Source organism: Mustela nivalis (genome assembly GCF_964662115.1).
Source record: "Mustela nivalis genome assembly, chromosome: 2".
Classification (NCBI taxonomy): Eukaryota; Metazoa; Chordata; class Mammalia; order Carnivora; family Mustelidae; genus Mustela; species Mustela nivalis.
This window is the reverse complement of record NC_139021.1, coordinates 19,253,891-19,278,015: the sequence shown is the minus strand read 5'-3', so window position 1 is coordinate 19,278,015 and position 24,125 is coordinate 19,253,891. Positions and strand designations below refer to the sequence as shown.

At 41.9% G+C, this 24,125-nt stretch overlaps 1 protein-coding gene across 2 annotated transcripts in view; it reads left to right on the top strand.

The window, feature by feature from the left end:
* The window catches only part of COL14A1 (collagen type XIV alpha 1 chain), a 217,279-nt gene that overhangs the window by 85,013 nt on the left and 108,141 nt on the right, over positions 1–24,125 (top strand). For both annotated transcript variants that reach the window (XM_082721773.1, XM_082721774.1), the window contains exons 15-23: positions 2,169–2,295; positions 4,111–4,250; positions 4,731–4,863; positions 6,188–6,247; positions 7,903–8,054; positions 13,767–13,896; positions 16,850–16,972; positions 19,288–19,437; positions 22,733–22,849. In XM_082721773.1, the coding sequence (XP_082577899.1) occupies positions 2,169–2,295; positions 4,111–4,250; positions 4,731–4,863; positions 6,188–6,247; positions 7,903–8,054; positions 13,767–13,896; positions 16,850–16,972; positions 19,288–19,437; positions 22,733–22,849 (1,132 nt within the window). The remainder of the gene's footprint in view (positions 1–2,168; positions 2,296–4,110; positions 4,251–4,730; positions 4,864–6,187; positions 6,248–7,902; positions 8,055–13,766; positions 13,897–16,849; positions 16,973–19,287; positions 19,438–22,732; positions 22,850–24,125) is intronic.

The following is a 24,125-nucleotide window of genomic DNA, read 5'->3' as shown; positions in this document are numbered from 1 at the left end:
TTCACCATCTTCAAATTAAGGACAATAATTAGCTACTCTAATTGTGGAGGGCTGATTAACGGAACTAATACACAGAAAGCATGCAGAAAATACCCAACCAAAATAAACGTTAAATGCTAAGAATGACCTATAATATTATCAGGCCCAGATTCAGAAGATAATCGATATTTTCGGTTCAATCCTGCTGTGTAAACCACACCTTGGCTTAAAATAATAACCCGTGGTTACACAGCGTGGGCAGAGCTCAGCAAGGACACTTGGCTCTGGTGCTCCCTGTGGAGTCAGCTGAGGTGACTCCTGCCTTCCTGTGGGAGCTTGACGGAGCCCGAACTTCCTAGATGACTTCACTCCTGGGTCCTGTATCTCAGCCGGGGTGGCTGAAAGGGCTGAGGTTTCTCGGCCCTCTTTAGCCGCATGGCTCAGGGTTCCACAAGGGTGAAGACAGAAGCTCCTCCCTCCAGGACTCACACTCTCTTTTGACCTGCAGTTGATTTCTTAGTGATGTGTATGGTTTCTGGATTGGCTCTGAGTTCAGATGAGCCCTTTATTATCGCTCCTAAAAATGACCTTTGGTGCCTCCTGTATTCACTCAAAACCAAATATGATTCAACACGTGGAAGAACTTAAACAAAGTCCTGCCCTGGTGGGTCTTACACTCTATGCGGGAGAAAATAAATACGTAAAATAATCGCAGGTTACGTTTGATGCTAGGACGAAACAAACAAGGACAGTGTTAGGGGTAACCCTGCTGAGAGAGGTGACAACAGAAACCTCCTATCAGGAAGTAAAAGTTCAGCACAGTCCTGACAGATGGCAAAGGTCTAGTTTTGAAAAGAGCAAGAATCCCAAACAGCATGAACTGCATATGCAAAGGCCCTGGGGTGCGAAAGACACAGACCTGACAGGTCCGTGTGGCTGGAGCCCCTGGGTGATTCAAAGTATGGCAGGAAAAAGGAGCACTGCACCAGATTGTGCAAGACCAAGAAGTCATTGCAGGATGCTTGGTTTTGATTTGCAAGGCAGTAGAGATAGCCAAGGAAGGTTTTAAGTAGGGCTGTGACACATTTTATATTTTGGTAAAGTTCATGTTGACTGCTGTGAGCTAATCCATATGTAAGCTTAGTCACCTTCCCCTTAACTTCAGGTGCTATCAAATATAGTCATTGATAGTATTCTAAATAGCACATCCTATCGATAGTGCTCTAAATATCTCTTGAAAACATTTTCAGTGGTATCTTTTTTGGCAGAACCATTATCAGGTAAATAGGTTCATTTCTTCAATTTTGCAGGGTATCTTTATAGCTAGAGTGTCTTATTATTAAGTGCTTCCCCTATCAGGGGTTTGGAAGGGTTAATTGAGACAATGTACAGACAATGCTTAAATGGAGCACCATTTACTTGGTCTAGAATATGCCCCCGGTGCTATGTAGCTCAGGGGCCCAATACCCAACCTTTCCATGATAAAGCCATGTCTGTTTTTTCTCTTTGTCAAGGATGGCTTTGCTCAGGGCTCTGTGTTCTAGATCCTGCTTCCATTTCTTCTTACTTTATGGTTTCTTTCTTCTTTCTTTGCTGTTCCTTTTCTACTCTGTCCTATACCCTGGGTCCTTATCCTTAGTCCTCCATCCTTTAGTACTCCAAAGAGATTGGAACCTGTTTTTCCCAAGTAAATCTCTCTGTGGAAGATAAAGGAATATTTCAAATCTTTACTGTGATCTTTGGTATGACTATCCCCCGATTCTTACCCTAATTTGTTGCTCATCTGTGCAGCCCTTGTAGGACTTACCATGTGATACTTAGTCATGGGTCAGGGGGCCTGGGCAGTAAAGCCCAAAACTGACTGTCCTGGCAGATCAGACTGGAAACATTATATTTATTTCTAGTAACATTGTCAATCATGTGCAGTTTCTTTCCTTTCCACACAATCATGTGGAAATAATATTGGTTGCAAAGATGTCCCAAGAATTAATGGAAAGGTAATCTATTTAAAGGTGAAGATTAGAAATGTGTGATACAGAAGCTGACTGGTTTTATAATTCAGTAATATATTTGACATCTTTATAGCTCTGCTGCGAGGCCAAGTAAACGACAGACAATAATAAAATGCCTTCTGTTTCCCGTGTCTGGAGAGTGTTGAATGTAGCTGGTATGATGTCTCTGTTTTGCAGGTTGAAGTAGATCCTATTACTACCTTCCCTCTGAAGGGCTTGACGCCGCTCACAGAGTACACTGTGGCCATTATCTCCATCTATGATGAGGGGCAGTCGGAGCCTCTGACTGGAATTTTTACCACAGGTAAGCCTTCTTATGGTATGGAAGATTCCACAAGTAACTCCATAGAGACCAGAAGCTGAAGCAGCTTCCTCAACTGTGATTTTGAGGAGATTTTTGATTTTTATGTTGTATTATCATTATTTTTATTGAGTTATTTATTTGAGAGACAGAGACTGTGCACGTGTGGGAGGGAGGGGCAGGGGAAGAGGGAGAGAGAGAGAATCTTAAGCAGACTTCCCAGTGAGCACAGAGCCCAAGCAGGGTTCTGTCTTGTGACCCCGAGTTCATGACCTGAGCCAAAACCAAGAGTTGGATGCTTAACTGACTGAGCCACCGGGGCACCCCCTACATTCTATTAAGCACTGAACAATTAGGTGACCAGAATGAGACTGCCTGATTATTTTCTATCAAAGCAAGGGAAAGAGAGGAGAGCTCATCCAAATTCAAAAGGTCCCAGCTATGTAAATGTGTATCCTGTTCTGTCCCTACTCTTATACCATTTCTTTTGTTCTATGGGTCTAAAAATTTCAAAGCTTTCTTCTGTTTTCGTATGCACATATATTAAGTTGACCTTCCAGAATTGTTGACACCCAGAGATTTTTTTTTTTGACCTGCAAGAATGACAATTGCATACTGTGTCACCTCAGACATTCAATCTGTAGCCAATAATGTATTCATGAGGCCTGAAATATTAATACAACAATATGGAGTCTTTTAAATGCCCAAATAAAAAACACAAGATGTGACTGCGTGATTTTCCTTTTCTATATATACCCTGTAGTCAATAAAAACAAAAATTTTTTCCTCTTGATGGCAACAATTCTATTGTTTGCTCTCTGAGCTTAACGTTGCTTGCGCTTGGGAAAGCAATGGAGTGCTGTAGTGAGGACAGGAGGAGCGATTCTGGAGAGATGCAAAATAGGCTCCTTTGAAAAACAATGTTCACAGAAAAAAGTTCAGTAATTCCACAAAACACCCTGCAGGCTAACTCCTGTTGGGATTCTCCCGGTGTCCGAATCTCTAATTTCAGGGCACCTGTGTAGCTCAGTCGGTTAGGCATCTGTCTTCAGTTCAGGTCATGATCTCAGGGTCCTGAGATGGAGCCCCGCATCAGGCTCCCTGCAGCGGGGGGGTCTGCTTTCTCCTCTCTCTCTGCCTGCCTCTCTGTCTACTTGTGATCTCTGTCTGTCAAATAAATAAATAAACTCTTTTTTTAAAAAAATCTCTAATTTCAAGCAATAAGAATCAATGACTGGCAAAGACTGTCACTAAGTTGGATTTGGGGCTCTGTTGTACATCCCTGAAGTAGGAAACCGTGGAAAGTCTGATGAATCGTCTTTCACTTCCGATGGCACCCATATGTACAAGATGAAAAAGATGTCCAGTTCTTCTTTAACTTATTAGGAGGGGGTGACTTAGTCACAAAAGCAAATAAAACTAAGAGGGACATTCCCTAGACCTCAAAGGCACCAATTTGTTAATTTCCTCCACATGATGAGCAAATAATATCTTTGTAAACTAATAAATATGACACTCTTACTTTTTATAGCTCATGAAAAGAGCCAAATAGAGAATCTAAGAGTTCTGGAAATTACTGGAAGACTTTAAAAAACATACCTTATACCTGGTCTTCCTGATTTGTACCGCGGACCAACGCTGACAGCAGAAACTCAAGGTCCCACTGGGCTGACGGGCACGGCTTTCTCAGCTTCCACGTGCTTTCTGAAAGCCAGAGATCCCCCAGAGGGCCTTCTTCCTGGCGGCCCTGGCAGCTTCTTGGGTTTGGCCTCCTTGCCTTCTCCGTTCCCTGACAAAGTCTCCTTCCTTGACTCACAGAGGAGGTTCCAGCCCAGCAATACTTGGAAATCGATGAGGTGACGACAGATAGTTTCAGAGTGACCTGGCATCCCCTTTCGGCGGACGAAGGGCAGCACAAGTTGATGTGGATTCCAGTCTACGGCGGCAAGACCGAAGAAGTGAGTGGTCTGAAACACACTGAAAAGTCATCTGGAGCGTTTTTTTCTGGAAAAGAATAGCCCTGCACATTTGCATGGGTCTTCACTTTAAAAGAGATCGAGAATCCCAGAAGTCGTTTATTTTGTCCTGGCATGCAGTTTTATAAATGTCAAATCCTATGATTTTTCTAAGATTAAAATGGCATTTGTTTTTTGCTAGGACCTCCATTATATATTTAATATATTTTCAGGTCCTTTGACTTTCATACATGACACTGAATTCAAAAATTTCAACTGGTACTTTTGCAATATGAATAGCTATTTCTTGAGGGAATTGAAAGGACTTTGACTTGAAAATGGAATTCGGTGGCCCTGGAGTTCGTTAAGCTTAGTTGTTTCTTGTTTATGATCAGGATAACTGTTTTTCCTTTTTATTAGTTTTTTCTTAACTTTCACCGCTATTCAAGTAAACCCTGTTACTAAGCACCGAATGCTTTCCAGGTTCTCCTAAAAGAAGACCAAGACTCCCATGTTATTGGAGGCCTGGAGCCCGGCACTGAATATGAGGTTTCGCTCTTGGCCATATTGGATGATGGGAGCGAGAGTGAGGTGGTGACAGCTGTGGGGACCACACGTAAGTGTCGGTCTGGCCGAGGGGGACTTCACCAGCGGCCGCCATCCGTTCTGATACCCTCCTGCCTACTTGGTTGCCTGCCCATCCACCTTATTCCTGCCTACAAGGCTTTAATTTCTCTATGTCCCCCAGAGTTCTTCATGTGCCCTCACCTTTAATGACACCGCTGCGTGAAGCATATGAGAATCCTAAGCTATCACCCTAAAGGCAGAGGCCATATCTGTCTTGTTCACGGTTATACCCCCAGCACCTAGCATAGTGCTTGTTGTATTTTAACTGTGCAATAAATGCTTGTTGAATGGCCGATGGATGGGTAAAAAATTTAAAAGTGAATAAATGAGTGAACAAATAAGCCAAGGGCAAGCATGTCCAAGAGCTTTTGGAATTTCCCAAGTCAATCTCGGTTCCAAGAATCTTGTATAAAATTCACTTGCTGATTCATTCATCCCTTCATTTTTAAAATATGAGGTATTAACCACATATTAAATTTTCTTTGATGAGGTTCCCTGGAATCAGACTCTGAGACAGAAAATTGCAGCCAGAAGGTTAATTGAAGACTGTAGTTGGGAGATACATCTGTAAGGAAGAAAGGATGGTGGGATGAGGCATAGGGAGAAGCGAAAACTGAGGCTTTGTTTAATTCCATGAGGTGTTCTGGACCTGGGATGACCCTCCGCAGTTGTCCCCAACTGTGTCAGTGGGGGTGAGCCTTTGTATCCCTACATCTCCAGTCATTGGAGGCGGGCCATCCCCTGATGGAGTCTGTGACCTCAGCCGGAGGCTGTTCCCAGAGCTCTGAGCCACTGGCAGCCAGTATTCCAGAAGCTGGTGATGAGTGAGCGACCCTGAAGAGGGGCTCTGGGAGGAGAACCACACAATTGCTCCAATGTGCCGATTGCCCACGGCGTATACATGACACGGAAGATATGCATATGCTCTTCCTTGGTGGTCTTGTTTGGCAGCCCTTTCCCAGCATGATCTACAGCACTGTTTATTTTCCTTCAATTACCATGGTTATGCCCCATTTCACAGTAACCGGGAGGTTTCACAAAGATATATGTGTAAGTCAAATGTTCATATGAAGGCTGGTATCTGTGATTAGAAACATTCGCTTCTGTGGGTTTCAGTTTCGTTACCAGCCCAAGAGGTAGCACGTCTGCCTTACTGACAGCTTGTTTCTTCTTTCTTGCAATCAGAGTCAAGATGGTTGGGAGAAGCAAGTGAGACAATATAGAGGAAATTTGCTCTGAAAACTATAATAGGCTCTACGCAAACTTGCAGTTACAATCATTACAGAATTTTAAAGTCATGAATATTTTTTTAGTTGACAGTGTTTGGACCGAACCATCTACAACCATAGCCCCCACCAGACCTGTGACGTCAGGTAAGGCCAAATGGTTTGTCCCCATTTCCCCATAAGATATTTGATTTAAACAGAAGTTATGTTATCCCAGTTTTATTTATTTCATATTATTATTTAGGAATGGTGCCTTCCCATTCAAATTTTACTCCTTTTAGAACCTCCCAACCTCTTCTCAGCCCTAAATGTCTTGGGACCTCACTGTGACATCTCTACCTGTTCCATCTTTGTTTAGGGTTCCTATTTAGTCTTTCAAAAGATGTTCACAAAGCACAGCCCAGGAGTCTACCCTTCTCTAGATCGCAGTGACTTCTACTGCTGTCTGTTGAGAATTACTCACATCATGGTGTCCTTGTATTTCAGTGGGTAACTGAGACCTGACTGGTCTAATGGGCTTCCCACCTCAGCTACTTTCTCTTTCAGCTTAACTTTGTCCACCTCTCCCCTTTATGGGACACCTTCCAACTGGTGGTCACAGTCAACTAGATGAAACAGAAATTTGATTATACTTTTTTTTCTTCCTCCCTAAAACCCTTCAGTGGCTCTCCATCACATATCCATTCACTGATTCATTCATTTTCTAGTTAATCTGTATCGAGCCCTTCTTTAGCACAGTGTCCCAAATCTCTTTATCATAACATCCAAGATCCTTCTGCTTTTCTCCTTGGATTCCACCACGTTTTTCAAGCTCTCCCATTTCCTCCTAACATCTAGAACTCCTGGCTAGCCCTGAAGGTGAGCCATTGACTCCCATTCCCAATACCCAGTACCCTCCCCCAATTTTGTCTGCTAAATGTCACGCATTTGTCTCCTCTGTGACTTTTACTATTTTTGTCAAGTGTTCATCCCGTATATCTCAAAGGCCTAACACAATCCGGCATGAAGGGAACACTCACTGAATGTTTGCTGAATGAATGGTTGAATGCAGAGAAGGAAGAGCCTTCTAAAGATGGACAGAGCGAAAGGAAGTCAGATGGCATAAATGAGGGAGCCAGCATCTCAGTAGAGGAGATCTACTCTACTCAGTAGATCTCAGTAGAGGTCAGCATCTCTGACACATGCCAGAAAGCATGGATGAAGGCGTTTGGACAGATATCAGAGAAAGGACAAAATCCATATGGGCTGAATGGATAGAGGCAGCCATGATGAGAGATGTGTGCTTTGAGTGACAAGTGCTGAAATAGAAATGAGGGAACAGGTAGATAGGATATATGTTGGATACTGGATCATACCCTGAGGTGGACCACATCTGGGCCCTCATTTTTGCTTCTCCAGCAGAGCACTGGTGGGAGGTGTTCGTGGGCATGCTCCCTTGGAGGCTCCCCTTGTCCAAGGGCTTCTCCCCAGGTTCTCTTACTAATATATGTCTATGTATACATACATACATACATATATACCTACATATACATACATACCTACGGGGCTGATAGTTTTGAGGGGTCCATGATCCACCTTGGAAGCATCTCTTAAATTCATTTCTATCTGCTCCCGGTAGACATGATGCCCAACCTCCCCCTCCCCCCGCCATTAACCACTAAAGCTGAGTTGTTCTTCTTATGGCTCTGCATTAGAGAGATACATCAGTGGTAGTTGTTGCCATGTCCACACACGGTCTCTAGAGCTCATTTTGGAATATGATGGGTTAAGAGTTCTTTAATCCTTGGTTGTGCTTATTCCAGTTTTCCGGACAGGAATCAGAAACCTGGTTGTAGATGACGAAACCACTTCTAGCCTGCGGGTAAAATGGGACATTTCAGACAGCAGCGTGCAGCAGTTAAGGGTGACCTACCTGACTGCTCAAGGGGACCATGCGGAAGAAGTGATAGGAACGGTCTGTATACACACATCTGCCTAGACACCACGCAGTTCTCTGACTAACAGACCTAACGAGGCTGTCCCCGGAGACCCGTGCAAGCTTGACAACTCATTTCTTGGTGACTCTACCATCTCCCGAAACTAATGTTTTCTCTTCATCCAAACTTAACCCCTGGTTTCTTAATGACCCCTCTAGCTCCAAAACTTGCTCTGCATACAACTTGCTTCAAATTGAGAAAGCTTCTGAACCTTGTCTCCCATGCTACTTCCACTGCCTTGCCAATTCGATGGAGCACCAAAGTTGGGTCATATGTAGTGTACTGTGCCCTGTCTCTGTCTGTATATACTGTTGACCCTTGAACAACATGGGTTTGAATTGCACAGGTCCGCTTATATGTGGCTTTTTTTTGGGTAAATACAATACAGTCTTGTATATGTGTTTTCTCTTGTGATTTTCTTGATAACATTTTTTTCCAGCTGACTTTATAGTAAGGATACACTGTGTAATACATACAACATACAAAAATATGTGTTGATCAACTATTTACACAAATCAGTAAGGCTTCTGGTCAACAGAAGGCTATTGGTAGTTAAGTTTTAGGAGAGTCAAAAGTTATACATGGATTTTGGGCTGTGCAGGGGCTCACCAACCCTAACATCTGTGTCGTTCAAGGATCAACCACACCCATATATAAACTTCTAACATAGAAACTTTTAATATATACACATATACTAAACTTCTTTGCCCTTGGGAGTAGAATTAAAAGTTTCTTTGCAAAGCATGCATGAAAGGTTTTCTTTATATAGTTGAAGTGTTTCTAATGGGATAGCACCCATTCATGCATAGTTATGTTTTCACTGACATCAACTCATTTTCAGCAGTTCTATAGTCATTTCTAACTTATCCTTAAATATGACTGTTTCCCTAAGGGGGTTGGGATTGTTATATGCTGAGTTTTCTTTGTTTCATTTAATTTGTTTTTCTGTATTAGAAACCTGAGTATACGTTGAGACATGGCCTTCCCGTGTTTTCTTAATTTACACTGTATCATTCCTTTTATTCAAGAACCTGAACGTTCAGGAAATGAGTTTCCCATCAGACCAGACCAGTTTGTATCTAAAGGAAATTTTTCTTTTTAGTCATGGACTATGCCTTATTTAACCTCATTACTTGCATTTCTTGCCCCTGCTGCATTATTTTGAGACAGTCTAGGAAAAACATCTCCAAATTCATTATTGCTCAAGAATAACACTATTATCCTTTGTTTCTCTTCCTTAAGTATAAAGCCTTTGATGGAAATTTATTTTTATTTATGTGCTTCCATAAACAATCATTTGAGCCCAGATCTGTCTCAGGAAAGTACTTAATTTCAGGCTGATGGAGGACTTGTTACAGAGCGTGATATTCTCGGGAATAGTCACATCCACAGAGAATAATCAGAGAGTCCATGAAATTGGTCTGTGGGTACTTTTAGAAAGTTAAAAGACACTTAAATAAGTTGAGTTGTAAATTCACCCGGGGGGAGGGGGTTTGGGAGAAGGGGGCGGGACTATGGACATTGGGGAGGGTATGTGCTTTGGTGAGTGCTGTGAAGTGTGTAAACCTGGTGATTCACAGACCTGTACCCCTGGGGATAAAAATATATGTTTATAAAAAATAAAAAATTAAACATGCAAAAAAAATAAAATAAAATAAAAAGTGTTAGTTAAAAAAAAAAAATCTTTAAAAAAAAAAAAAAATCACCCGGATCATACATTTAAATGACTCATGATTGAAAAATTCAAAATAAAATTGTACTTAGCAATGGTAACTAGGGACATAATTTGGATGTTTAATTTTCCCTGTTATTGTCCCGTATTTTAATTTAGTTCCTAAAAATGAGACCCATAAAAACTTCCCAGAGTAAGAGTTTTGGTTTTTGTTTCTTGTTTCTACTCTTTCCAAGAAACATATTAAGCTTCTTGCTAAATTATTCTTGCTAATTTGGAAACACACAATTTAATCTCATGCGTGCACTTGTAAGCTATGCAAGGTAAAATAATAATAATATTTACTTTGGGTTGTCTCTAGATAATATTCCCTTTGCTAGTTCCTTTCATTTCACACTGTTTATTTTGAAACCCTTGGACACCTACATGAAGGGAAAAAAGATCAAAGGTCTGAAATACACATGTGCCCCAGTTAAGCAAACCCTTCATAAAAATGAAAAATATTGATAAATTTGGTGGTGATTATTTGCTGTGCAGAAGTGTTTTTGATAAACTGAAGAAAGTACTGTAGAATTCTTTAATATCAAGCTCTTCTACCAAATCCCACTTGAATTGGATTTGTGCACATTTAATTTACAGGCATCTTTTCAGGGACCCAACTGAGGATTAATTGAGAATTTCTATCTCAGTGTTTAGGAAAGGTTACTTCTACATAAGTGTATTATTGTATTAGAGACAGAAAGTAGATGCATCTAGATTTAGATTATAAAACAAAAATAGTGCAGGCCATTGCAGATCTGTAACAAAGTCTAAAGGCCTTGAACTCCCAACACCAAAGGAGTATCTTTAAGTAATAATGCATGACAGACAAAGCCAGAGAGCTAAAGCACATTATAAAAGTGAGAAAGGTCTTGTGTCCAGATAAGAGAAATGCCTCTTACCATCTTACCACATTTTCCTTAACTGTAAAAGCTGATTAGATTTGCTTGAGGAAATGATCAAGTGAGAGAATGGTGTTATGTCTGTAACATTCGTAAACCAAAGTAAAATTTCAGTGTATAGAAAACAAGGAGAACTCAGTTTCCTGTTCCAATGGAGTAAGTGAAGTATCCATATATTTTCTAAACCTAATCGAATCTGCCAAATATTTGCAATAAAAAGCTTTTGACCTTGGAGAAAGTAAAGCTACTTGATCAGCAATGACTTTGCCCTGAACTTGTTCTCAGTGTATGGAGGTCACACACGTCTTTATTTGTAAAAGGCTGATCAGGATTTCAGACTTTTCTAGAGCCTAGATGTCAACATCCATAACCACGACCTGAATTCTGATTTGCAAGAAATATTCCAGAACACGTAGACTCAGTGTGTGGCTCTGTCTCCTACAAGATAAGTTTGGATATTAAGATGAAGTTTTTAGAAATATTTATAGTGATTTGACATTGCTGCAACATCCAAGGACATGATCTTTTTTGTTTTCAGAAATGTTGTGTTATTGTATTTTATAAAAATATTAGTCTTCAGTTGATTGGAATTAAAACAGCAGCGCCAACGTTACCCAGTCCCCTATCACAGATAGTGTTTGACTCACCGTCTAGACATAGTTTTATAAGCTGGGAACACAATGAGACGCAGGGAACCCTGTTTCTCCTGATGGGATCCAGGCTGCTCTGAACAGCTTTGGGCAATAATGGAGCCAGACATGAAGTTCCATTTCTAAAAGAAAATTTAAAACGTGAAAGTTCACTGGTTAGATTTGCATCTCATTTAACCATAAAGCAACTTTTATAGAATTGTTTTATAAACAAAACCACCATCTGCTGTGATCTACAGCATCTGTTTTTAGTAAGAGCCCATCTTTCCCCTGCTCTGTGCAAACAAGCAGAGGCCAAGCAGAAGGAACGTTGCATTCTCCAAGAGGAGATTTACATTTTATTCTTGGAAATGAATATCATTAGGGTAAAAATGTTCAGACAGTGTAGCCACGTGCAGCAGGGTGTACTTGTTAAAGCAAGGCTCAGGCTAGATATTCAGGATTCCAGGATGGCTTTGTTACTCAAAAGCTGTGTGGGCCTCAGTTTCCCTCCATTTGTAAAATTAATGTAAGGTTACTTCTTACCTCAAAGGGTTGTGGTGAAGAGTAAGTGAATTGCTATATTAAAATTCTTGGGGTAGCACCTGGTGCATAATAATTGCTGGGTAAAGGCCGAATATTTTAAATCACATCAGCTACTTCCTAGCTAACTCAGTGATTTCTCCAAAACAGCTCTACTGCTTTTCAGAATTCCACGGTCTAAATGGGATTGGTTCCAAGCTCATACATTTCTCAGTTTGAGAGATGACCTTATTTCAGGAATAGCAGCATGGGTGGTTTGCTAAACGGGCAGCTTGGACCGAATGCCCAAGCTCTGTGCTTCAGAGGAGTTATTTAAAAGAAGTGCCCTGGGGCGCCTGGTGGCTCAGTGGGTTAAGCTTCTGCTTTCAACTCAGGTCATGATCCCAGGGTCCTGGGATCGAGCCCCGCATCAGGCTCTCTGCTCAGCGGGGGGTCTGCTTCCTCCTCCCTCTCTCTCTGCCTATCTCTCTGCCTACTTATGATCTCTCTGTCGAATAAATAAATAAAGATCTTTAAATAAATAAATAAATAAAAATAAAAGAAGTGCCCTAAAGGAAGCTACACTGATAGGATAATGCAAGTCAGGGCAACCCCTGTTCTTCCTTTACCTGTCCTTAATGCCAGGCTTATCTAACTCAGTCGAGAATAAAGCAGAGCTCTTTAAAAAAAGAAAAAAAAAAAAAGAAAAAAAAAAAAAACTCCCTTCCGGGTCCACATCAACACACCCCTGTAGGATATTTCAATGTCCCTTTCATCCAAGGAGTAAAATCGTGCTAATTCATTATAAAGTCACCTAATTCTGACTTCCTTTCTAACAGCATATCTTAGAAAATTGCTTTTAGAGCTTAAGAGTATCTTAGCAACAGCTCCTTCTGGGTTCAACTCGAGGCTTCCTAGGGCTTAGTCCATGATTTATAGGTCTCTTCCCTCAGCCAGAAGTAGACAGCACAGCCCTTTTCCTGCTGGCATTTTACCCAGGCCTGGAATCAAAAAAGCATCTCCGGCTGTCCCAGTCTTGTGACTCCTTTAAACACGTTTGGGTCCGTTCTTAGATCTTACTTAGCACTTTTCCAGCCATGATTAAGTTCCCCCAAATGGCCCTGAGGTGTGCCAGCGTCTGACTGCTGAAGCAGACGCAGAAAGTCTTGTGGTTTTAACATTGCGAACATGTGGCTTTTCTGGTTCGTGTGCTCGCTGGGGGTTACCAGAACGTGCCCCAAGGAGCCACGTGGCACGTTACACCGATGCTTGTGCGGTGTGGACCCCACCCCTGCCTTTCAGTTTTTGTAGCCGTGAGAGGTAGAGTGATGTGATTTCAGATTGAGGAAGACATCTCCTTTCAGAAAAAAAAAAAAAAAAAAAAAAAGCTGTCTCAGTTTGTAGTCTTACTGGGAACTATGTTTTGCTCTGGAAAACACGGATTTAATGCCTGGTTCTGTTGTTCTCGGCCAGCTTCCATTCTTTTCTAAAGTGCTGGGATTCGATTATGTCTGAGAGAGTGAAGAAGGGAAGGCTCAATTTTCTAGAGGATACTGAAGTAGAATAAAAAATGATAAGCAGGCTGGGCTAGAGAATGAGTCCTCCTAAGCTACAAACACCTGCTTTCCAAAGACATGATGATTCTCACTTCTGGATACTTTACAAATGCTGAAAAGATGCTGCGAGACTATTCCTCAGAGCCTAATTGCTTCTAATTTAAACCTGCTCTCGAGGTTATACGCTGAGGGCTGCTGTGAGGGCGATTCCAGACAAATGCTTTTGCACGGATGCCTATTTTTCTCATTGCTGTTCAAGCACGTTGTCTTGCTTCTGATTATTTCCAGGCCCCCAGAGTCCTACTCCATTCGTAGACCAACAGGAACAGACGTCTTAACTAAGACCGGGGTCCTTTGCTTTTCTCTTCAGGTTATGGTGCCTGGAAGCCAGAACAATCTCCTTCTCAAATCTCTGCTTCCCAATACCGAGTACAAAGTCACGGTGACGCCCATCTACGATGATGGAGACGGTGTCAGCGTCTCCGCGCCGGGAAAAACCTGTGAGTGAAGCCTTCTCCCCGTGCCTGCTAGCTGACTAGCTCATTAAAAATGCCCAGCCCCGACAATGTGCCCTGAAAACCACCGTGTGGTGCAGGGGAAAGACCGAAAGAGCTTGGGAGGCTTAAAAAATCTGTTTGAATCCTCTGTCCCCCCAGGCAAGCTGTATGAATTTGGGTGAGGCGAGCCTAGCTGCCCTGGGCTGCAGTTTCTCATATGTAAAAGCAAAGACTTTAAAAAACTATGCGTTCCTCCTCCAGCATCTAATTCCTTACAAGTCCTGCTGATTCTCCAAAATGTGTCCTGCGGGCCGGTCCTCATCTTCCTCTGACACTCCGCCCTGATCCGCACCTCACTTCCTGTCGCTAAAATGAGCACTTCTACTCTTGGATCCTTCATTCTCCTCCCGGCAGCCCGAGAGGCTTCTCAAATTATAAATTAACTCATAGCAGACCTCTGTGTCAAGCCTCCCGATGGCCTCCCATTGGCCTCCCATGGTACTCGGGATAAAACCCAGCAGCCTTCCCGTGGCCCTGCAAGGTGCTCTAAGACCTGGACCCCGCCAGTTCCCTCCCTCTCACCCCTTAACAAGTGCCCCAGCTCTAAAGTACCCACTTTCCTGCTCTTCCCTGGACATCTTAAGCTTGTTCCTGCCTTAGGGCTGACGTACTAGCTCTTCCTCCCACACAGAATATCCTTCCCCAGATGTTTGCCTTTGGGACTTTTTCTCATCATTTTGGCTCCAGCTCAAAATCACCCCCCAGACTTTTCTGATGGACTTTTCTGACCAGTCCCTGCAAAGTAACTCCCACTCTCCAAGCCCTCAACCTGTTCTTTAGTTGCTGTTTTGTTGTTGTTGTTGTTGTTTTATCATGATAAGGCGCCAATGATTACCTGATATTTTCTAATTGACTCATGTATTTGTCTCCCTTCCTTGGAGAGCAACATCACGGGAGGCCAGGACCTCATCCGTACTGTTGGCCTTGACATGCAAAGCTCCTGCAGTGCTGGGTGACACAGAGGGAGCTCCACTCAGTGTTTGTTTTGGGGGAATTGGCCGTGACAGTCGAGCGAGGAGTGTGCACCCCAGGAGCACGCTTTAACCCGTTGGTTAAAGGCACTACAGAGTCTTAGCTGTCTTCATTGCTGTGCGGTCGTCTGTACTTGCGTGAACTATGCCAGAACCCAGTGGCTTCAAATAGGAACCATTTTATTCTAGTGCATGATTTTGTAGGTCAGGGAATTAGCTCAGGCTTGCTGGAAATTCTGCTCCATCTGGTATGGATTAAGGTCACCTGGTGACTGGGTTGGTCTAAAGGATCCAACACGACTTTACCCACATGTCTGGCATGTTGGTCGGGACCCTTGGAAGGCCTCTCTCTCCATGTGGTCTCCAAGCCTTGCCATGTGCTGGTTCCAGCAGGAGAGTCCTAGGTCGTACGTGATGACTCAGGACTCTGAGAGCAAGAGTTCTGAGAGGTAGAAAGTGGAAACTGTCAGGACAGTTAAGGGCTCTGTTTGGCCCTGGCCCAGGGTCACTTCTGCTGGAGTCTGTTGGGTGAGGTGTTCACAGAACCCACCCAGATTTGAAGGAAGGGGCTTTAAAAATCCAGCACCCAGCTTTAATCTACCACAGTCACTGAACAGTTACACGTGACTAGGTGCAAAATGGTGGCAAGGCCTGAATTCTGTGCTTGGGCACTGAAGTGGGGGTTTTTCAAAGAAGTGTACAAGTCATTAAAATTCTGTAGTTGCTGGTTTCAAATAAGTGTAGTGAATTCTCTGGTTTTGAGTCGGTTTTGGATTATTTTTAACACTCTAATGTTCCATAAAGTTACCATAAACCCTGCCACCATGGAGAGGGGAGGGGAAAAGGGGAGAAGGGGGGCACTAGGCAAAAGGCAAAAGGGCTCCGTCTAATTACTGCTCACCTGGGCTCAAAGGCCTACTTTTAACTATCTTATGTTAAAAATTAACATAATATGGGGGCGCAGGGGTGGTTCAGTGGGTTAAGACTCTGCCTTCGACTCAGGTCATGGTCTCAGGGTTCTGGGATCGAGCCCCGCGTCGGGCTCTCTGCTCAGCAGGAAGCCTGTTTCCCTCTCTCTCTCTGCCTGCCTCTCTGCCTACTTGTGATCTCTGTGCGTGTGTCAAATAAATAAATAAAATCTTTTAAAAAATTAACATAAGATGTAAAACTTCCATGATGAGCAAATATATTCACTCACACAAATAAAAACCCTGTAAAGACTTTCACTATAGAACTATGACTTAAATCCCATTGCAGAAATATCACGTCCTGTAACAATATCTACGTAGTAAAATTATTTCCAGGTGTTAGTGGATGGTCTTCCCATTTTAAGCCATAGTCCACACAGCTCCACTCCATCAACAGTAACAGAAATGATGACGATGGTATCTGTCCGCGTGCGCGATGGTTTACAAAGGCTCTCCACATCGATGGCTTAATGGTTTGATAAAAAATTGGTGAACAACAATATACAGTTTCAAACAATGTAGGCAGCATGAAGATGAAAGCAAAAAAAAAAATCACCAGAATCTTCCTTCCTCGAGTTACCATCATTACCACTGGGCGTGCACCCTTGATACTGCTGTACAAACATACTTTGATAGTGGAACACAGTGGTATATAGACAGAACTGTTTAATAAACACGATTCAATTCAGTTTCACTCAAAATAAACTGAAGAAAAGGAATGAGAATGACCTTCAGTGAACTACTGATCTTCACATGGAAGTGTTTCACCCCAAGAATTTACTTTCTATATATTTAATTTTTTGAACAACCCCAGACTCTCAAAATCGCACTGTGTGTTAATACATTTTTAGGTGTAAATATTTTTAACGTGATGGGACGCTAGCTTGGATTTTATTACCAGTGTCTTTTGGTAAGATGGAAACCACACGAAACCAGTTTTTCCTTTTCTCTGTTCAGTGCCGCCCTCTGGTCCCCAAAACTTACGGGTCTCAGAAGAATGGTATAACAGGCTGCGTATTACATGGGATCCCCCATCTTCCCCCGTAAAGGGCTATAGGATTGTCTACAAACCTGTTAGTGGTAAGTAATGCTTCGTAAAAAAATATATACATATTGTTACCATGATTAGGCATCTGAAATGGTTTTCAAGATAAATCATTTTTGTTTTAATTTCCTGTCTATCTTTGCTTTTATCTTTAGTTTCGAGAAGTGGGAAGGGCCTTACTTTGTTTGAAAAAAAATTTTTTTTCCTCGTATGGTCAGTGTTAGGGTAGATATTATCAGAACAATGAAGTCATGACTGCACCTAAAAAATAACTGGGCTCATTTATGAGCAGAATTCATCCTTGTTATGTACCTAACCTAGGCGCCTCCCATACAAGGAACCAGTCAAAGGACACCTTGACTAGGTGGGAGTAGGAAGCTTCTATGGATCATTGGATATGTAAACCCTAAACATTCAGAATCTCTAATTTCTAACTCCTCTTCTACCTCTTCTTGGATTAGTAGGAAAGAAAGTTGACTGACTTCTTGGATTAGTAGGGAAAAGTTGGCTTACCAACTTCTTAGTCTCTTTATTTTGGAAACTTGATTGGAAAATGTATAAAATTTGGAAACTATAAAATGCCGCAGACCCCTCAGGTTGTGGCTATAAAAGGCTCTTCCATCAGCCTCTTAGTTGTCTTGGTGAGGGGATCTCTCTCTCCTTACCTGCCGCTTCTTTCCATCCTGAAAGCAGGAGAATGGCACAAACCAAGGCAATCATGGCCTTGGTCCATATGTCTGGAGAGACGAGGCACTTGTTACACTATTAACTCCTGACTTTCAGCACTTCTGTGAAGTTTCAACAGAAAACTAAAAATAGATATGAGGGGGGTCTTGTCCATTTTTTGGACTTGGGCCTTTGACTCTGATTATTCATAAGAAAGAGTTTCTCTAATGATGTTTACTGATTTGGCAAGAAAATTTAAAGACTATTCTTTGGACCATGAAAAAACTCTTTCTGCCCACAAAGAGCACACAAGGCTCAGTATGTCATCTTATATGTTCAGCTTTTTCTATTGTGTCCTATTATCCAGGCCCATACAAGTAAAATACCCCTCCTCCAGTTTCTCCAGACAAACATCTCTATGAACTGAAAATAAATTAGCAAGAATATATCATGGACGCGTTGGCCAACTCAAGACTGATTCTTTGCAACCCATCACCAATTTTTTGGTTGCTTTTCTCTAGGCCTGAAGTATGTCTTAATTCATAAAACAGCCTTGCTAGATCCGTGCTTTGGACCATTTTGTAAATATTTATCAGATTCTCTGGGGAAAATTGCTTTGTTTTAGGCCAGTGGTTGTTGACTGATGCAGTTTTGCTGCCCAACAGAGAGATTTTTGGTGGCTACAACTTGGGAGGGTAGAGGGCTGCTCTGGGCATCTGGAAGGTAACATTAAGCATCTTAAGAGTCACAGTACCTGCCCCTACCACCCCAGAATTAAGAATATCCAGCCCAAAATGTACATAGCACTGAGGTTGAGAAATCTTGCTCTAAGTCATATGGAAGACTTGTATGTGGTCAGCTGAGTTAAGATTTTGGTGCATGAGAAAATCACTACTGAGATAGCATATACATACAGAAATATAGAAATACATTGTTGGAAGGGGCTTCTGAAGTAGAGTAAGGAGTATTTTAGGAACTTGTTAGTAACTCAAGACTATTAAAGAATGAGCACAGATGGGGAAAGGCGGGAAGTAAATTAGTTTGTATGGAACTTAGCAAGGAATGTTTTTAGTGCTAAAGCAAAGACTCCACTGGGCTGAAAAAGTGGTGAAAATGTAAGGACCCAAAGAAGCCAGCTGGTCAAGGGCCTTGGAATAATAGTGTCATCTGTTGGTTCTGAAAAATGCTAAGAGGAGGGGGTAGGACTGATAGTGGTAGCAATTACGCAGGACCCCCATGCGGCAAAGTACAGCATAGTATCCATAGAATTTGCTGCTACTGTGTCTTGCATGCCTGCTGGGGACAAGGCTGGGTGTCTGAAAAGGAATAATTGAGAATGACTTCTTCAGTATACCGAGTGTCTGGAAGCCTGTGGCAATGTTATCGCTCCACTGTGAAGGCCTTACAAAATGGCGCACGGTAGAATGAGAGGTGGACCAGCTCCTCTCAGTAAGCTCTAGGGAAAGAATTGCATTTGAGAAAAAGGACTAGATCCCTAAAAAGAGCCCTAGCATGGTGTGTCAGTCTCAGAGCCAGGCGGGGCTAGGTTCAAATCCCAGCTCTTCTGCTTGTCTTCTGTGTAATCCTGAGCAACTGAAACACAGCTGAACCAGTACAAGTCCTATCAAGAGTATTTCCATTTTTCTATATTCCAGTGCAACTGAAATCACTCTTTCTCCCTTAGTTGCTGGCCCAACCCTGGAAACTTTCGTGGGAGCTGGCATTAATACCATTCTTATCACAAACCTCCTCAGCGGAATGGACTACAATGTGAAAATATTTGCTTCCCAGGCCTCAGGCTTCAGTGATGCCCTAACAGGCGTGGTGAAAACTCGTAAGTCTGGTGTCCTGTTGCCTCAGCCCCTGCATGTGGTTTTGCTGCTTTGCTTTCACTGTAACTCAACCCCCGCTTCAACTTGGCGGTTGGTTTTTATTTTCCTCAGCATTACCCTTTCTGGATGGTGTTTCGTGGAAAGAAAGGTGTGCGCCTCACTCAGGGCTGTAGTTCGGCGTCCTGGTTGGCAAGCCCAATGTCAGAACCTGCCATTTAAATATATTCGATGGTGACAGATAGGATTTCCTTCTGGAAAGTCTCCTTGGCATTTTTCATATTAGGTGAAATTTTCCAACCAGTCTTTAGCCTGACATGGCCAACGCCAGTCAAAGTTGGGCCAGAGGCAGGGGAGGGTGGGGGAGGTTTGCCTTTTCAAAGGGCAGTCTTTGCCCCTCCCCCCTTAGTGAACACACACACACACACACACACACACACACACATATGTGTATCTACACCCACTACACACACAGACACACTCTTGCCACCCATAAAAGATACAAAAAGGACTTTCTTCTGTACCTTTTAAGGGTTTTCATGCTGTCTGCACACCATCTGGGACTTCTCACTGGCATAGACCACATCCAGACACCCATGGTATAAGGCAATGTTTTCCAAACTCCGGCACGTATGTTCCATATTCCTCATGTTTGTTTTCCTTCCACACCATCTGTTTAATATATTTCTCTAAATCGACTTACATTTTTTCTTAACTTAAATACTTTTCAAAACTCACATAATTATCCTAAACAGAAGACCGGTATTTTTAATACACATTTAAAGATAATACACAAATAATGGAAATAACCCCGGTGAGGCCGTGTGCTCGTTAAAATCATGCTGAGTGCTCTCAGCTATGCATGTGCCCCACACCTGAGAAGGAGAGTCAAAAGGAGAAGTCTTCCTTCAGTTTGCCACATTTTAGCTGTCGCCTTGGGCAAATGACTTAACTTCTCTGAGGTCAAGTTCTCTCAACTCTAAAATGAAGATAATAGACTGATTGGCAGGGTTGCAGAAATAAAGGGTAACATGTCGGCCCTACGGCAAACACTCATGAATAACCATTATTATTATTATTATTATTGTAATGATTGTGCTTTATACCCTTGGCCCATAAGTCACTCTCAACCCTCGCCAAGTAATTCATCTGATGAATGGAATGATGCAAGAATGGGACATATACTGAAGCAGACCCCCGGCCACCGACATGTCAGATAGAGCCAGGCTTTACATGCGAGGAGGCTTCCTGAATCTTTTTTTATGGATTATTGTAAGACCTTCAAGGCTGGATTATAGAATCCATTTAAATCTCAAAAGAAATAATAGTCTGTCTTCAACAGATCCATTTTGGCTTTGGCCTATGGTTCTGATCTTGTCCTTGGCTGGTGAGGTGATGCCGTTCTGGGCACTGGGGTGTGACCTCCAAGGGATTTTCCTGTTGTTCTATTAGGAACCCTCGGAGCCGCTAGAATCCCCTGCGTATCTTCCCACCCCCTTTCTTTCCTTCACTGGCTTATCTTCATTTTCCTTTCTAGATCACTCTTTCTCTCTGGGTCACCTTTTCTTTCTCTGTGATTTTTTACTGGCCTCTCTTCTCCCTGCTCTGCCTTGTCTCTTTCTGTCTCTTCTCTCTGCTTCTCTCCTTCTTCTGTTTCATCTCTCTTCTCTTCTTCAATAAATACATTGGGTATTCCAAATATTTCTTCAAAGAGAGTATTGAATTATTTTATATTCTGTCCTTAAAGTAAAAATTAGATGGGCTTCTCACTTCTTTTCTCTCTTTCTCCCAAGCAAAGTAAAAGCCCATACAATGCAAATGAATTAATTTGAGGTGTTTGTGAAATTCAGCGTGATGACATAAATCATCAGTGATTTCCTTTTTTTTAAAAATGGAATAGGAGGGCTTATTTATTTGGCCTTGGGAAAAGAGCTTTTCTCTCTCTGATCTAACAGAAAGGAACAATGTAAAGATGTAATTTTGATTAGACAAGATTATTTTTACCATCTTGAAAAATAATTTTAAACTATTTTTATGATAGGAGGTAGTGAACAGAGAGTGAAAAAATAAGAGATAATGATGTGGACAAAAGTCAGAGGTCATTAGAGAAAGGAAATACTCATTTTCTACTTTTCTGCTTGGGTCTAAATGATAAACACTAGATATTTGCTGCTTTCTTGTATTAGAGAAACACTATTTTTATTGCTTCCCCCAGATAACTTTTCTGTGGGTCATTTTTATATATCACAATATTCTGTGATGAATAGGAATCTGTGTATTTTTTTAATAATTTTAATGTGCTAATCATTCATTTTTACATTTTCAAAAACATGTTCATCTCCTTCAACCATGTTTTGAAGGCCAGTCCTTATGAAACTGCTCCTGTTTGAGTAAGACTTCCTTTTTGTCAATTTTCTTGTCCCTTTTATTTAAGTTAAAGCCATCTCCTTCAGTGGTTGATAAGTGCACATGATATTTAATTTTTTTTATTATAAAAGTATTATAATACCAACTAGTTCCATCTATGTCATTGCAAATGGCAAGATTTCATTTTTGATGACTGCATAGTGTTCCATTATATATCTAGAGACCACATCTTCTTTAACCATTCATCTGTTGATGGACATGTAGACTCTAAGCAAAAATAAGTCCATCAGAGAAAGACAATTATCATATGGTCTCAGTGATATGAGGAATTAGAGAGGCAGGGCAGGGGGCCATGGGGGAAGGGAGGGAAAAATTAAACAAGATGGGACCAGGGAGGGAGACAAACTATAAGAGACTCTTAATCTCAGGAAACAAACTGGAGGGGAGAGCGTGGGAGGGATGGGGTGGCTGGGTGATGGACATGGGGGAGGGTATGTGCTATGGTGAGTGCTGTGAATTGTGTAAGACTGATGAATCACAGACTATACCCCTGAAACAAATAATACATTATATGTTTTTTTTAAAGTATATATTAATTGTGGCATATTTTAAAACACAAATAAATAAAGAGGGAAGATTAAAAATCACTCTGAATCTCACCATCCATCACATCTGGTCTGTTCCACGTGAACAGATATTTCCTTTTTTGTTTACAAATATCAAACAGACCTTATTATTCATAATGTTTTGCAACTGCTCTTTCCAGTTATCTTTTGTGCCCTAATCTACTGAGTTGATGGATTTCCCACCACTGGCTATGGGAATTTGGATTCTTTGAATTAGAATTTCATTATATTAACATTCACTTCAGACTTGGGGACATTTCTGGCATGGTCTGTAGTGTGATATAGGCATGCTTTTGTTTCATTCCAGTGTTCTTGGGTGTGACCAATCTTCAAGCGGACCAGATTCAGATGACCAGCTTGTGTGCCCGGTGGCAGGTGCAACGCCATGCCACTGCCTATAGGGTGGTGATAGAGTCACTCCAGGGTAAGTGCAAGCCTGATTTTGTCAGGCCCTCATGTACCCGGTTCTGTGCAAATCTCTGTGGACAACAGGTACGTAACATTAGACCAGGGCCCTCTTCTTGAGGAGACAAGATTATATTATGGACGCAGGATAGGGAGCCAGAATGATTAGTTAAGCCAACTCTTTGACCTCTCTAAGTGATCATTTTCTCATATGTTTAATGGGTATATCCACACCGATCTTGTGGCATTCTATAAGGCTCAAGCTGAGATTAATCCACGTGAGACACTTGCAACGGTGCTTTGCACATATTAAGCTCCAGAAAAATGTTAGTTGCTGGGCGCCTGGGTGGTTCAGTGCGTTGAGTGTCTGCCTTCAGCTCAGGTCATGATCCCAAGGATCCTGGGATCGAGCCCCGCGTAAGACTCCCCACTTAGTGGGAAGCTTTCTTCTCCCTCTCCCACTCTCCCTGCTTGTGTTCCCTGTCTCTCTCTCTCTCTCTATCAAATAAATAAATAAATAAAAATCTTTAAAAAAAAAATATGTTAGGTGCTATTGGTAGTAAGAGACACACCGCCAGGACTAACACTCAGTAGAATTATGTGGTGCTATTGTTTTGGTATTTACTCCATGGGGATCTCAGTTTACTTTTAACGTTTTCTTACTGACTCTTTATTTTGGGGGATAGTTGGTGAACAACTAACTCATTCAGGAGATGGTTTGATATATTTATGCCCTCATGGGCAGGTTTTCCAGCATTACCTTTCTCAGGTACATCTGTAATTTGGGACTTAGTTTCAAAGTTGAAACACTAAAAATGTCTGTTTATTTCAATTATAAGTTTCAAGAGCAACAACAAGAGCCTGATCCCCAAAAAGTGAGTTTTTAGGGGCGGTTAATCCTGTTTCCACATTATCAGCTTGGATAATGTTCAGAAGATGAGATCAAATAAAGAAAATTACTTTGATCCGATTTGTATTATCAGTAGAAAAGATGTGTCTTGTTATTTAGGGGGGAAGCTAGAGACACTGTAGAATCCCAAGTGATTCGTCTAATCGTTCAAATTGAGTAATGAAATTGGTAAAAAAAAAACTTTCTTTATAGACAAACGATCATGGTTTCCTCATTTAAAAAATCGGGAGGAGCTAATTTTGGGGTCTGAAGGGGACTGGGCTCAGTAGCCCATGTCTTGAGTAGGACTACATCCAAAGTATAGAAATCTCCCTTTGGATCCAATCCAGAGAGTGGAAAGCACAGATTAGAAGAGCGGTGAGGGCATTTGGAAATATGGGGAGAA